This window comes from Cucurbita pepo, chromosome 13, assembly GCF_057944985.1.
Source record: "Cucurbita pepo subsp. pepo isolate OVF chromosome 13, ASM5794498v1, whole genome shotgun sequence".
NCBI lineage: Eukaryota > Viridiplantae > Streptophyta > Magnoliopsida > Cucurbitales > Cucurbitaceae > Cucurbita > Cucurbita pepo.
The window spans coordinates 16,274,247-16,290,602 of NC_141810.1; the positions used below are offsets into that span (position 1 = coordinate 16,274,247).

Consider the following 16,356-nt stretch of genomic DNA (forward strand, 5'->3'; position numbering starts at 1 on the left):
TGATCCGAAGATTACCGAAATCAAATTAAAATAATTTCAGTTAAGTTGAGTTTAATTTTTTCGAAACAGAAAATTTAGTCTAAAACATTAAAAGTTATATTTTCTATTTTTGAAGTTGAGAGTATTTTTAATTTTGTTTGGAAAGTTATATTATATTTATAAATTTTCTTTTCTCCCTACTTTCGTTTAAAGTTTTTGCCGCCATTGGTTCATCTCTCGCTGCTCGCGCCCTCTGGTTCTTTTGGCTTTCCTCCGTTCTATGTTCTTCGGCGTTTATTGCGTCCGATGGCATCCACAAGTAATCGAAAATTCATTGTCGACGACGACGACGTAAATGTGTCCTTCCTCTTTCTCCTTAACTTACCCCATATATCTAAATCCTTTGATCCATATCTCCCTTTCCCTTTTCAGGATTTCGACTGGGAAGCAGCCGTCAAGGAAATTGACGTAGCCTGCCTATCAGGAATTCACTCTGCTTCATCACGTTCACTTCATTCTTCCCTTCTTGCATCTCCCGACGCCTCTGCAGAAAACCCAGCTTCTTTTCCATCTCCCGAGGAGAATGAAAAACGCGGGACTTCTCGCCAGTCTACACTTCATAGATTTATCATAAATCCGAATGCTAAGTCTCAGAAGAAAACACCGGAAGTCGAAGAACCGGTCCAAGATCGCGCCCTTGTTGAAGACTCGGTTTGTCTTGTTGACATTGATCAGGAGGCAGCTAAGACTTGGATATATCCAGGTCGTCTCTCAACTCCAAACTAATTTTGATTCTTCTTGTTTTGGGTTTTTTATCCACGGATGCATTTGGGCAATCCGCATGTAGAAAATACTATCTATTTCCACTTCATAAACTTGAAGACCATAGGTTTGTGAACTAGTTCATTATATTCCTACTCCGTTACTTTTTGTTCATATTTCGGAGGTTGTTGTACGAAGTCCTCTCCACTTGTTTTATGATCCAAGCACGCCTATCTTACATTGAGCTGAAAAACTTTCTATTCTCTAGAGCCGCAAGAGATACTTTCGTTTGAAGTAATACTCAATCAAGCTACAAGTACATACCCATCTTTTGGAGTATGTTCTGAGCTATTAAGTATTAACATAGCGTGGTTTCTTTATACTTCTCCACGATAGTTTAGTTTTATTGACCCATTTAACTTCAATTTTATTTTTTCATTCAGCAGGCAAATTTGTTAGTTCCCACATGTTTTTTCTTCCCATGGATTCTATATGCATTCATCGCATTTTTCCATTTTTCAGTTTTCAAAGTATCCCGAAATGAGATTGGTTCACCACTTGCTAATATAGATATGCATGAAGCAGCAGCATCTTCTTCCTTTAAGGATGTTCTTCACTTCCAAAATCTCTTATCCAAACTGGTGTTCTTTTAGTTTTGCTGACATTATAAATAGGTGATTATTCATTAATGGATTCAGTATCTTCTCCATTACTTTCCTCTGTTTTTATTTATTTATCACTCTCCTTCCGATCAAATTAGCTAAAATTGTTTCCTCATAGCTTTCTTCCCCATTCCCACAATTTTGTTCTTCAGAAAACACACCTCTTCTGTTCTCACTATGAACATCTGTGAAAGTGGATCACATAATCCATATACCTTACACTCTTCACTTATCCCTCGTGATATGAACATGTAAAATACAAGCAAGACCTTAAAAATGTCAACTTATTGGTTAGATCAACTACAAGCTTCTTCAGGTGTCATTTGTTTTACTACAAGAGTTGGATTTTCATTTTGGAATGCAACGAGTCCTACTTACCGCCTCAAACTATCTAGTTTTTGGCAACTTTCTTGCGTTTCATATGCCAACATATTCCTCAAATTTTTGGAGTTCACTGTTCGACATGTAGGCTATAGGTTTCATGAAGTCAGTAGACAAGGAGATTTGTTTGGTATTATGATACAGTATTTTGCGTCATTGATTGCTGGGTGGATTATTTATATTCTTAGAAGTTAGATGTCAATAGAATTCTAATCTGATATGATGTCAGTTGAATTATGTAGTTAATGTTCCTCTTCGGGATTATCAGCTGGCTATTACCAAGACAGCACTATTTTCAAATACGTTGGTGGCATTGCCTACAGGACTTGGAAAGACTCTCATTGCTGCAGTTGTTATGTATAACTACTTCAGATGGTTTCCTGAGGGTAAGAGAAAACTTTTACCATCTTATTGATTGTTAAAGTTATATCATCTCAATTGTAATGTCCAGTGGCTAACTTGATCATAGTTCCAATAACATGTAGGTTCGATCCCTAAGGTTTCTTTAAATATTTGTTAGTCCCACAATTGGTTGGAAGAATCAAAATTTGTAGTTTCTTCTTCTTGCGAAGTTTCCTTTTGCCACTAAAGTAGTGCTCTTAGAAAACTAACAAACCATCCTCGAAACTATTAAATAAGAGTGTCTCAAAGCTCTAAGCAAAAGGAGGGTCTGTCGTTCCCTTCTTTATTTCTTCCCAGTAATTCGAAAAATAAGATGCATTAACCATTGATGTAACTCTAGGACTATTGTGAAAATAGTAACTCCCAAGATCTTAATATAAAATAACATAGAAAACGTGTAATTTTTGTGACTTTTGTTTATATAACTATAAGGGAAAAACAATTTATGCTCCCAAACTTTGTATGTTGGATCAATTAAAACTCAAAATTAATAATTGTACCAATGAGAACTCTAAACTTTCACAAGTGGATCAATTTAAACTTGTGAGAATTATGAATTTGATATGATTGTTAGTTTAAGTTTTTAGTTAATTCAATTTGTTAGAATCAAGCATGTGGTGTTGGAATCAAGCATGCGTTTATTATGAATTAAACGTTTTCAAATGGAAAAGTAACAAAGGGTTAAAATTGATTCACTCATGAAAGTTTAGGATTTTGGTTGATATAATTGTTAGTTTAAGTTTTTAATTAATTCAATTTGCGAAGTTTAAAAGTGTATAAATTGATATTTTGCCTAATCATAATGATAAAAATAATGGGAAAGTCCTTTGACAACTCCATTTAGGTGTGTTTGACACCTCAATTCTTTTGATAATAACATCAATAATAAAGGGAAAAAAAATTCAATTTATACCCATGAACTTAAAATTTTAAATTAATAATTGACTTTAATAAGTGAATCAATTTAGACTCTTCTTTAAGATTCCATTTTAAACTGTCAATGCATTAATTTACACATGTATAAGACTTCTTTAAAATCGTTTTAAACTGCAATGCATTAATGTAAATGTAGAGATTTACATTATATTAGAAAGAAATGCATGAATCAAATGAATAGTAGGTGACTTTTCATTATATGAGTGGTTTTTCTTCTTTTTGTCTTCCTCGATTTTCACTACTTTTTTAGGAAGAATTAAGTGAAAATTTTTCTTTTTTTTACTTTGGTAGGGTTTTGAGTGAAGAATAATTTAATTTAGTTGATTTTGAGTTAATTTTGTTAAGAAAATAAGAAACAAACTCTTCATTCATATATGAAAGGGGAGAAAAAGTTCATGGATACAACTTCCTTAAAGGGAGCAATAGAAAAATGCTGAAAAGAACCCACAACAACTAGAAAAAGGAACCAAAAAAGAAAAGATTACAAGAACCATTTACACACACACACACACACACACACACACAAAAAAAAAAAAAAACCAAATAGGCTACAAAACAATTAACCAACCAACCAACCACAAAGAAAAATACTAGGACAAAAGTAAGCTGCCTACAAAACCAACCAAAAGGAAAGAGGAAAAGTCTGGATTGGTGCCTCCACAAAACAAATGTATCAAAAAACCAAGCCGCTTGATACAACAAAGCCAAGCACCATAGCCAGGATTTTGAGTTGAATTTAAATGGAATAAAATGAAAATAGTTATAAATGCTAAAAAATGGTAAAAGTTGATCACTTATAAAGGATCTAGGATTTAAATTGATATAGTTTATATCCTTTTATCTCCTCTCTTCAATGGACTGAAAGGTAAAGTCAAGAGGCTCAAATTCCCTCATCCCACATTTGTTGAACTTAAAAAAACTTTATACATATTCTTGAGACATTTTGTCTTTTCATTAATGCCTCCCAACCCCTCTCTAACACGCACGAAAAGGAAAGAGAGATATAGAAGAAAAGGAAAGGAAAATATTCTGTTCACGCTGGCCCAACCTCAATCAGACCTAAGCGAACTATGGAGCACAATGATATGGAATATAATGCATGTGGTTGAAATTATAAATCCTTTGTTAGCATGAAGATGCTTTTTGGAATTTATCTGATACATCTGTGAATTAAAAGACATTGACATCTTTTCCTAGTTATTGCTTGCAGGAAAAATAGTATTTACTGCTCCTTCTCGACCACTGGTCTTGCAACAGATAGAAGCATGCCATAATATTGTGGGAATACCACAAGTACGGCGGTAAACTCGTTGTTCAACAAAATGGTTTGATGGATCAGTGGTCTTTCTCTAGATATCTTATTCTGTTATTTGAACGATTAACATATATTCAAAGACTGTCTAATCAAACTTATTGCAGGAATGGACCATTGACATGACAGGTCTGATAAATCCTACAAAAAGAGCATGTTTTTGGAAAAGTAAAAGAGTTTTCTTTGTTACACCACAAGTGCTGGAGAAGGATATTCAATCTGGTGATTCTTGTAATCCTTAGCCCTCTTGTATTGTGAGTGGTGACTGGTCGGACTTGCGAATTGCAATTTTGCATCATTACTCTTACTCTCACTGTGAGGGGAAACTTATGTAGGACACTGTTTCATGCCTGGTTTTATTTGTTTATCCTTAGTCAAAGACGTAACGGAATGTACTATTGAGATGTTCCAGGCTAAAATATTGTAGTTTATACTCTGATTTTTGAATGAAAAACGAAACTTATGCTGATTGCAAACCTTTAATGATCATTTTCTTGAAATTATATCCATTATTTACCAGAGTTCTATTTCTTCATTGAATTGATTTTTGTTATCATGTAGGTGTGCTAACTCTTATACTAATATAAAATTTCACATTAGTTATCATCCATTCATTTTTTTTTTTTTTTTTTTTTTAAAAAAAACATTATAAAGTTTCTTTCCAGCTCATTTTGTATGATGTATGACAGAAAATAGAACATGCAATCAGTATGCTGATTATGTACCTTTCATTATTTAAATTATGAAATCAAAATTTGGCAGGCACATGTTTGGTGAAATACTTGGTTTGCCTAGTGATTGATGAGGCCCATCGAGCACTTGGAAATTACTCTTATTGTGTTGCAATTCGTGAGGTCTGTTGTTCAGTCTGTACTGATTTTCCATTTCTGTTGAATCTTTCACTTCGAGTATATTACTTGAACTTGCAAGTTTTTTATGCAGTTACCTGTATGATCTTAAATGTGCAGTTAATGATGGTACCTGTGCCACTAAGAATACTAGCCTTAACTGCCACACCAGGATGTAAGTTTCTACTGAATTCTTTTTCAGATTGTTATATATATACTCTAAATCTCCAGTTACATGTACTCAGCAAAGAAGCAGGGTATTCAGCAAATCATTGACAACTTACACATTTCAAACCTTCAATATCGTGATGAAAGTGATCATGATGTCAGTCCATATGTTCATGACAGAAAAATAGAATTGATTCAAGTATGCAAAAAATTATGTCTTTAAGTGAGTGATGTTCTTTTATTATAGATTTGATATTGTATCTGTAAACTTGTAGGTTGCAATGGGAGAAGATGCTGTTGAGATAAATAATAAGCTCTTGGAAGCTATACGTCCATTTGTGGCTAAACTTTGTTCAATGGGAGTTCTTCAGGACAGAGATTATAGAACGGTGTGGTACAAATCTTTTGATGCGCATAAGAGTATTCAAGGAACCAATTCAACATACTATCTTTAAGAAAATATTAACATAGTGAAATGGATAATAACTGGGGAAAAAGAGATTGAGAGAGAGATTCCATCCTTTTTCTAGTCTTTAATGCTCATATGCTTCCTAGAAATTTTTTTATTCTCGTTTTAAAAAAATAGAGAGATTAGTTTGACAATCGATTGATAGAAAAGTGAAACTCTTAAACAATCCTTCTATTAATGTTTTAAAAAGCAACCCTAGGAGCATCTATTTGTAGCTATTTTATTTATTCTCTAAGACCACAAATTTTGGTTTATTTTATTTTATTTTATTTTGTTTTAAATTTTGTAATTATTATAACCATCGGTTATTCTTATTTCCAACAACTATTTTTTTTCTGTTCTCCTTTTGTTCCAGTTGAGCCCATGTGATTTACTGAACTCGAGGGATAAATTTCGTCAAGCACCCCCACCAGTCCATCCACACATTAAGTATCAAGATGTGGAGGGTTACTTTGGAGTACTCATTACACTATACCATATACGTAAGTTACTTTCAAGCCATGGAATAAGGCCAGCCTCAGAGATGCTAGAAGAGAAGCTGCAGCGAGGGTATTTTCATTTTAGATTGTTTCTGTTGAGTTTTTTTTGACTGGAAACACGTGGTACAGTTTTTTTTATGCACCTCTTTGCACGATCATGTTATTAAGAATGATAGATGGTAACTGATTTTATAGGGCTTCTTGTTAATAATCAACTTACATATTATCTTTCCTATTTTTTTAAAAATCAATCTGATTAACTAACTGGAGTGTTTCTTTTGTTAAATATTATTATTATTTTGGATAAATTACAAGTTTAGTTCTTAGACTTCGGGGTTGTGTTTGTGTTTGTTTAGTCCCTGAACTTTCAAAAATGTCTAATAGTCTCCTTACAAATTAAAAAATTTTAAAATTTAATTGTTTTATTAGAGAGATGTCTAACGTAATCTTAAATTTTCAATTTTAGAAATAGTAGATTAGTAAATTTTAATTTTTTTTTTTGCAAGTTTAGGGACTAAATTCGTAGTTTTGAAAGTTTAGAAACCAAATAGAAACAAATTTCTAAGTTTTAACTTATTGTTTTCTTTTTTAAAACCTATTGATTGTGATGTAACAGAATGTGAGAGGTTTAAGAGAAAAGTGTGTTATATTATTCATTTATTCTGCTCATTAGAGTTATATGTATTGATGGACATATGTGCCTTAAACAAATAGAATGGGACAAGTTCCTTATCAAGTATTTACATAATTATTCCTTAGTACACAAACTATAACATATAACTTGGTATGTAAGCATGAACCTTCGGAAAGTTTCTTGCGTAATAATATTCTGTCCATTCTTGAGTTAAATAGTCTGTATCTAATAAGTTGAATGGCGTGAAGTTCAGGTTCATACACATCTTAAAGCTTGTGAATTATGATCAATGAGATAGTAAAAAAAAAATGAAAAAATGAAAACCATATAAGATATTGTTTAAGGAGTACCATTCCATACATCAATGATTAATTACCCTATTCGCTACTAAGACTGAACTAGTAATTTGTCTTTTTCCCCAGAAGCAGATAATTTTTTTTCTTTCATTTTTTTATAACTAGAAATAAAACTTTTCATTAATGGTTGAGAAGTTGAAAAGAGGACAGAAGTGCGAAGACACAAAGCGTTGACTAGAAAGCCAAAAAAAAGGTTGCTAGATTTCAATTGAAGATTTATCTTTGGCTGACAAATGTTTGGTGGATTTTAAAGCTTTCTAGTCAATTTGTTGAGATTTTTTTTGTATGGTATTTGGTTAAATTCTTCAATTCCATGGAGTGTTCTGAAAACAATAAATAATACATCTTTTTTGGTTGGAGAGGATCTTCAAAATCTTTGACATCAACCATCTTCCTTGGCTTTGGCTCATTGAATGTGCAAGTCTTAAAGTTTTCTTCAAAGGGTTCTCCATCCAAATAGTTTGGTTCTTTTATTTTACAAGATATTCAGCTTTCCAGAGTTACCTTTAGAATGAAATCAAAGGTTCTTCCATATGAAGCTCCTCCCTCGGATAGATCGCTTTGCTTGAACTTGTCTCAAGGATTTTGATGGTGTTTTCTCTCCAAGTCTTAGTAGGAATGCCTTTTTCTTTCCGCTGCAGTGCTCTTTATTTATTACTTTCATTTACTGTTTTCGATTTCACTCCCTTGTGGAGTTTGTATTTGTTGGTCATTAATCTCTTTTCATTCCATCAATGAGAAGTTATTTTTCTTGTTAAAAAATAAAAGAAAAGAAAATAGTAAACATCCTACAAAAAAAAGCCCTTCAGTTTGTACAAATATCAGAGAATGATTAACCTTAAAACCCTGAGATAAAGAACACCAATGAAAAGCCCCTGAGATAAAGAACACCAATGAAAAGCTTTGATCTTGATAAGTTTCAAGGCTTGCGAGCCTTGAAATACTTTTTAGGGATGGAGTTTGCAAAATCTAAAAACGATACTTTTGTTAAATAAAGGAAATATATTATTGGCTATCTTCAAGAGACAGGTTTACTTGACTGTTGTACAGCATATTATTGAACTGAATAAGAAATTACAAGCTGTAGAAGCTGAACAAGTAAAGGACAAAGAAAAATACCAGACTTGTGGGTAGACTAATCGATTGATCTCACACTCGTCCAAATATAGCAATTGGAGTAAGTATGGTGAGTCAATTCATGCATTCACTTGTATCCATTCATTTCGAAGCAGTATATAAATCTTGAGATATTTGAAAGGAACTCTAGGTAAAGGTAGGAACATGTCAATCTTCAAATTGAAGTATTGCTGATGTAGATTAGGCTGTAAGCACTACTGATAGAAGATCAACTTTTAGTTATTTTTCATTTGTTGGAGGAAATTTAGTTACATGTCGTAGAAAAAAACATAATGGAGTTGTCAAAAATAGAGTTAAAGCATAATTTAGAATCTTAGTACATGAAATTTGTCAAGTGATATGGATTAATAGGATACTTGAAGAATTGAAATTGTCTAAAAAAATACCTACGCGGGTCTATTGTGATTACATGACTGTTATTACCCTAATTCATAATCCAATCCTACACGATAGGACAAAACATATTAAAGTTGACAAGCATTTCATATAAGATAACATTGAGGCAGGTGTAATATACATATCTTATCTTTTGACGACAAAACAAACGACCTATATGTCAACTAAAGGTCTTCCAAAAAGACAATTTGATAAACTTATCAACAAGCTGGCTATGGATGATACTTACAAACCCGCTTGAGGGGAGTGTTGGATTTCCTTTTATATCTTTTGTAATATTGATTGTGTATTATGTATATATTCCTTATTTATATTTGTAATATTTCTTTTCTTATTGGTTGAGGGTCTTTCTTCTATATAAGAAGAAATACAATAATATTATTCTTCTTCCCCAAATTTAAGTTTTTGTTTACTTGAAGTTTTTAGCTATCACATTCATGGATCCGTACTTATTGCAGGTCTTTTGCAAGATTTATGAGCAAAAACGATCATATCTGCAAAGTGAGACTCATCATGGAGAAGAGCTTGATCCATGGTGCACCAAGTCCCAAATTGTCCAAAATGATGGAAGTATTGGTCGACCATTTTAGTAGGTGCCAATAGTAGTCATGACGTGCCATCTTTATATTATACCACAGTTTCTGTTACAGTATTGATGCCTGAGATAGTTCAAGTTTATTTTCTGAAGTTTATTCATTACTATCTCTATATTTCAAGTATTTGAATACTCCATAGTCTTGAGAGCATGATATTATGGTATTGTTTGAATATTACTGGTCGGAGCAAAATGTACAATCCGTTGATGTACACTTGTTTTTTCTTCTTCTAGAAGTCATTTTGTCCATATCTAGGGTTCCATCTTGTTTGCACATTTTCTCTTCTCTATTCTTTTTTCTCTTTTTGTCTCCTGCACTCTTAATTATTTGCCTCTTGGTATACAGCGAATGGTCATTGACTTAAAAACCCACATACTTACTGAGAATAGATCGTTGGAATTAAAAGTTCTTGATTTGGTATCTATTCTTATTCAGTTTTTGTAGTGTATGTGCATTTCTTCAATGTAGTGTAAGTTTGGTTGGAGGGATTGGGTTGGTAAGAGGCTTGCTTTTGAATTTGGACTGGATTTTAAAAATCTCAGCAGTGAAATTTCAATTCTTTTCCAGGGGGACAAACGGATGATTGTAGTAGCTGACTCAAAACTAACCTCATGGGCTAAGCATTGTAGTAAAGACCTTTAGATTCAATTAACTGGTCGTGGTTCCAAGTATCCTTAGTCACATATCTTGGGTATTAAACGTCCTTTTAAGCCTCTAGTTTCTCAAATAATAGAGTTAGCTGGTGGTCCTTTCTTTAGAATCTAAATGTGTCCGGAACATACTCAATATCGTCGAAATTGGGTTTGAGAAACTGGAGTTGGTAAAAACTTGCTTTTAATTTTAGATAGGCAGTGAAATTTCTAACCATTTATGTAAAGAAAAATGATTGTTGTAGCTAACTCAAAGCTAAGCACAAGGGTTTAAAGTGTTTGTGGGTTCAATATAACCTGTGTCACATATCTTAAGTATTCAATTTTCTATAAATCTGTAGACTACTGAATAGCATGTCACTTTTAGTATGAAACCGATTTTCCTGATGAGTTTGTTGCCAATGGCTGAGATGTAACTGAAAGCTTTGACATGTTAGTTGACAAAGTAAATATGTTTCAGAAACTAAGGATCCAAAAGATTCAAGGGTGATTATATTCTCAAATTTCAGGGGAAGTGTAAGGTGAAATATTTTCTCCAAGTTCAATTTCGTAGTGATGATTTAAAAATGCACACATTCCAATCAATTATTCATCCTTAACTTGCCTCAATGTGATAATAATACTAGGGACATTATGGGTGCACTAGCCAAAATTGAAGACATAGTAAGAGCTACTGAGTTTATTGGCCAAAGCTCAGGTTTGCAATTTCATTTTCTTCATTTTTTGTTATTTTTTAAGTTAAATTATTAGTTTAGCCCTTGAACTTTCAAAGTTGTATTTAATAGTTTATGGACCTTTTAGACAACATTGAAAGCTTATAGAGGCTTATGATCACTTTTTAAATTCTGGAACCTCCTATTCGACAGACTTGAAAGTTGAACTATCGTGCTTGTAATTTGACCTATTACTTATTATATGACAACTGATATCTTCTTCGCTTTATCTCAATGTCTTTGCCTTTCATAGTGGGTTACGATGGATTTTTTTTCTTTTCTTTTTCTTTTTTCATAGAAGGGTTAATATCGGATATGTCCATCTTTTTGCATGTAAGCGCATGAGAAATGATTAAATTGTAGAGAATGTTCTTAGGACTATTATTTTCATCTGGATAGTCCTCTAGTTGAAAAGTCAATAGAAAAAGCTTATCAATTCGAATTGGGTTTAAATATATCTAAATTGTTCCAGTTATGTTCTTTTTGCAATTTATTAGAGCTTGGACATCTTCTATTTGTATTGTAGGAAAATCTCTCAAAGGTCAATCCCAAAAGGTTCAACAGGCTGTTTTGGAGGTAGGCAATCAGGGTTTACGGGTAACTACCCCTATTAGTTAATGGCACTGAATTAGTATATTTTTTGCACAGAAATTTCGTGCTGGCGGGTACAATGTCATTGTTGCCACATGCATTGGCGAAGAAGGCTTGGATATAATGGAAGTTGATCTTGTCATCTGTTTTGATGCAAACATTTCACCAATAAGAATGATTCAGCGGATGGGTCGAACTGGAAGGAAACATGATGGACGAGTGGATATCCTTTAATATTCAATTATCTATGAATCTCATTCTTCGAGTTCCGAATTGTTATATCTAACGTAGTTTTTTTGTCAGTTTAGTAATTTTTTCTCTTGAAGAAACTTAACTCAAGAAATACAGACATAGATGTGATGGTATGCCATTTTTGTTATTTATTAAGACGGATAATACAAGGATGCAATTATTAAAATATAGACTTTTAATAATTTGAAAACACACACCTTTTAATAATTTTCCCTGAATAAGTTTATTTTATTCTATAATATTTAAGCTCATTTAGTGAAGCTTCTTTTTTTTTTCTTTGAACAAGAAACTTCTCATTTGATATAATAAGAATGAAATTGTTCAAAGGATACAAACAGACCAAAGCCAAGAACTATGACAACCAATCACTAGAGAACAAGGGCCCCAAATCTACGAAGATAAACTGCAACCGAAGCTCATGAAGAGGGGGAAGTAAACTACCTGATAAACCTTTATACAGAACCTTTTGAAATTTGTGGAGGGATTTCACGCATCTCAAAACCATATTCTTCAATTTTAGGAGATACAAGTTTGGTGTTTTTCATATTCAATATTTTCTCCTAGAATTATTTTTATGTCAAATATTTTCTGGGGAGGTGAAAATTGAACCCTTCAAATGTCCAATACGTGCTTGGTTATCTGGTCCCTATTTGACATGGTCGCATAACTAAAGCATTCATGCCCCAAAGCTTGGAACTTCATCCCCCTTGTTTTCTCTTTTTATGCTAAGTATATAATTTCCTTGACTACTATTACTAGTTTTAGCATGTGAAGGTTCAGAATTGAAGGGCTACATGAGAAAGCAAACGACCAGCAAGTCTATAAAGAAACACATGCAAAATGGGGGAATAAATAGCTTCAACTTTCATGCTAGTCCTAGAATGGTTAGATCATTTGACAGAAGTCTTTCTCAACATAGTATTGCTTTCTTATGATATCCATTCTTTTCTATTATTTAGATTCCCCATACTATCAAACCAGAAGTCCAGTTTGTTAAGCTGTCAATCAAACAATTTGTTCGTCCTGGAAAGAAAGTGAAAGATGAACATGCTGTTCAGATAACATCATTTAAGAACAAGCTAACTAATACAGAGACTGAGTTACTTCTCAAGTATTTCCATCCTTGTGAAGACGCATGGAAGCCGTCCCTTATTGCCTTTCCTCACTTCCAGACATTTCCCTCGAGAACCCATGGAGTAAGGCATTCAAGTAGAACAATGATTCTAATTGACACAATGCAACACTTGCAAGGACTGTATTTTTCTAGGGATTCTGAAGCTTTCTCTGTTCAGGTTTGTTTTCAAGTTCGCTTCTACATTTTTTTTTTCTCCTTAAAAGAAATTACTTTCTAGTAATTGGCTTATCATATAACATGGATGGATTCAGGAGAAACCATGCATTAGAGAACTATTTGAAGCAAGTCAGATTGGAAAATGTTATGGCGGCAAAAGAGGTAAATGTTCAATTGATACTAGCTAAATCATGTATTTATAATATTTTCAAAGTTTGTTTAAGAACCTTTGGCTTAATTTTATTCGGGCTTTTTTGTGGTCTATTTCGCTAAAGCGTAACTCTAGCATCTTCAACGAAAAGGAACGAGACTTGCAATCTTTTCTCACATTTATCATTTACTTGTCTCTCTATTGGTTTAAATTGAGTTTGCCTTTTTGTAATTATAGTGTAACAAATCTCATGACGAATTGAATTTGCTTTTTGTAATTGAGTTTGTCTCTCTATTGGTTTAACAGAACTCATTATGGTGGGGTGTTTCTATTAATACGAAGCTCATGATAATTTATTTGTTTAAAATGAAAGTTGTGATTATTTTATAGGTTCAATTAATGAAGTCAGCGCACCAAAAACTGAATTAGAAGGGCCAATAGTTTATCCTGAAGTCTCAGCACCTCCAAATCCTACAGAAAATAATTGTAGTTCTGTTTACTGTTCTCTGAAGCATCCTTCGAACATTGGCTCAGGTTTTGTATCTGTTGATGCTATGGGAGAGGACCAAATATCACGTTTCCCCGTGTTCTCTTCAAAAGAAATGTTGCATTCCAATTCTGTTGATGCATGCAGTAAAATATTGTTGAGTTCTCCTGAGCTAGGTTCTTGGCGTGTAAGAACTGCTCAGGACTTGATCGTGCGGTCTGAAGCTGTCGATGAACCCACAACTTCTCAAACTAAATTCTTACAGAATGAGGTTCTGCCAAGCCCTGAAACTGATGATGCAACCGTCTTGGAAGACAAAGCAGTGAACCAGATTGAGAAAATTCATCAAAGCACTGTCTTGAAGAGAACTTTTTTTAATGAAGGAGATAATACCGATGAAAAGCCTGTTGTTTTAGAAATTGAGCCACAATTCCCCCGGGCTGATGAATGCAGTATAGTTGAGACACAGCTTAGTCCCCGTCTCACTAATCTAATCGAAAGTGGTTTTGTTCCAGACTCACCAATTGATGAGTGTGGTACATGATTTTTCGAAAATATTACTTTATATTCTATTGATAAAGAGGGAATGTTCAAATGTCCTTTCATTTGTTTAGTGAAGATAAGAATTCATGCTAATGAGGGTTTTATGTTTCAGGATACTCTAGACAAAGGATATGTGAATCCGCAATATCACATTTTATCTTGCCTGTCCAAGTGGATGGTGAACAGCTTTTAAAATCCTCAAGTCCTGGGATAAACAAAAGAATTAATTGCAATGAGGGCTCCCATGCTGGAAATGACGTTTTTCTCGCTAGTGGTGAAGATCGACCTTCTGTACTCGAGGATAATGATAGCGTGGGTGTAAAATCACATGGCTTTACTTCTCCTGTGGCTGAAGAAACACAAACTCCCTTTGCCATTATTGCAAGCAGTTGTGATAATGAAGATTGGAATTTAGTTTCTGGAGAAAAGTCCAGCAGTGTACAGAAGCCCCGCAAATTCAAAAGACTGCGAAAGGTTGGAGACGTGGAGAAAAATGAGAACACCGAAAGCGCGGAGAAAACTTCAGTTTCTCCACTGGCAAATATGGTCGGAACTTTTTCTAGCTCCAGACACATAAAAAAAAAGAAACGGGATGGTATTTTTTTCTCTCATAGTTCAATTTTTGGAATTTCGTTGTCAGTGCTAAATATTAGTGAGGATCTAAATAGAGCATACTTTCAAACAAAGTAAATCTGACCAAGTTGCTATTTGTCAATATCAATTGCTGCATTTAGGTGAAAGAAGATTTGAGGACAATGTTAGAGCATATATCGAGGAGGAAGCTGAGTAAGTCCATAAATTAACTTGTTAAAGGGAGTAAACTGGTAAAGGAGTTAAATGTTAAATTTAATTTATACTGTTGGTAGAGATACGATAGTTTAACTGAGTGCTCAAGTTAAAAGGAGGCACTGATACAGTTGTGAATATTTTTGTGCCTCATTTCTTGTTTGCATCTAGGGTTTCCTCTGATGCTACCATATCTGGGGATGAAGAAGATGATAAGATTAAGAGCTCGTTCGATAGTTTCATAGATGATAGGGTTAGTGCTAGTGCCACGAGTACTCAAGATGAAACAGGTGGACATGATATGATGGCAATTTACAGGTTTCTATAAACTCCATCTTTCTCTGTTATTTAATTTTGATGGGTATGTGACGTTCTCTCATTATTATACGACAATGTGGCAGATTTTACCATACGGCCTTAGTCTAAGAAACCTTAGCGACCGTTTAAATGTTTTGTTTTTATCATTCTGGTAAGAAATGGTGATAACGTGTTGCAAGAGAAGGATAGAAGAATGGGGAAGTGTGTTTACAAAGTAGAGCTATTTTTATGAATACTATACTAAAATTGTGATCTTATATAACAGACGTTCGTTGCTAAGTCAATCACCATTCGGGAGGCTGACTACACCCCTCGCGACCAGAGTAATTGAAAGTGAAACTTCTCCTGACAAGACATTGAATGTTTTTCAGACAACTTTAACAGGAAATGTCAATCAGTCTCATACAAAGCATTCAGAACATGTCAAAATGAAGCGTAGCCCAGAAGTTGTAATTTCTACAACTGGTGGCTGCCCAAGCGCGACAGAAGTGGAAAGCAGGAATAGAAATTTGACATTTTGTGCATCGAAATCGGTTCCTAAACTTAATTTGGATAGACAATTTGAGTTGGTGGTGGCAGGAAGAGAATCAATAAGTGATGTGGATGATGAATTTTATGAAGGTCTTGATCTTGATGCAGTCGAGGCCCAGGCTAAATTGCTCCTTGAAAAGAAAGTTGAGCTGCCTCAGATGATGGTTACCCAGCCGCACAAGAATTTGGATCTCCACACTTCTCCATCTTTTGATCTTGGGATATGACCATTTTTTATGTGCATCTCTTCTTCAAGTACTTAAATATGCTTAAGTTATGATTTATTTGTTGGATGGGGAGACGTATGTAAAATAACAATGTAAAAAAATTATTGAAATAAGATCTTCAGTTTTGTTACTAGACTTTAATACTAAATATAGATGTTTAACTTATAATTTAAATTCATCAATAGTACCATCAATGGAAGGATCTATGAATTTTAAATCTTTTTTGGGTACATATTTAATAATTTTAATTGAGTCTATGTTGTTTATTCTAATCCACAAATAAGTGGATTAATTAGAGT

The 16,356-nt window shown here is 33.6% G+C and overlaps 1 protein-coding gene across 4 annotated transcripts; it reads left to right on the forward strand.

Annotated features, from left to right (window-relative positions):
- The first annotated feature begins 171 nt into the window (after nt 1-171).
- Nucleotides 172-16,190, forward strand: FANCM (DEAD/DEAH box RNA helicase family protein). Of its 4 annotated transcripts, XM_023695625.2 has the most exons (23): nt 172-330; nt 412-742; nt 2,027-2,170; nt 4,333-4,415; nt 4,542-4,656; nt 5,197-5,288; nt 5,403-5,457; nt 5,528-5,649; nt 5,726-5,839; nt 6,275-6,468; nt 9,380-9,510; nt 10,628-10,688; nt 10,794-10,864; nt 11,407-11,456; nt 11,529-11,694; nt 12,480-12,607; nt 12,683-13,015; nt 13,110-13,176; nt 13,556-14,188; nt 14,308-14,790; nt 14,930-14,981; nt 15,153-15,299; nt 15,565-16,190. In XM_023695625.2, exons 1-23 carry the CDS (start codon nt 286-288, stop codon nt 16,055-16,057), a joined length of 4,110 nt encoding a protein of 1,369 aa, XP_023551393.2. In that variant the 5' UTR covers nt 172-285; the 3' UTR covers nt 16,058-16,190. The 4 variants fall into 4 exon arrangements, with proteins under 4 accessions (XP_023551393.2, XP_023551395.2, XP_023551396.2 ...); XM_023695627.2 differs by lacking the exons at nt 172-330; nt 4,333-4,415 and having other exon boundaries at nt 475-742; XM_023695628.2 differs by lacking the exons at nt 172-330; nt 412-742 and having other exon boundaries at nt 2,141-2,170; nt 4,333-4,423.
- Nucleotides 16,191-16,356: the final 166 nt, after the last annotated feature.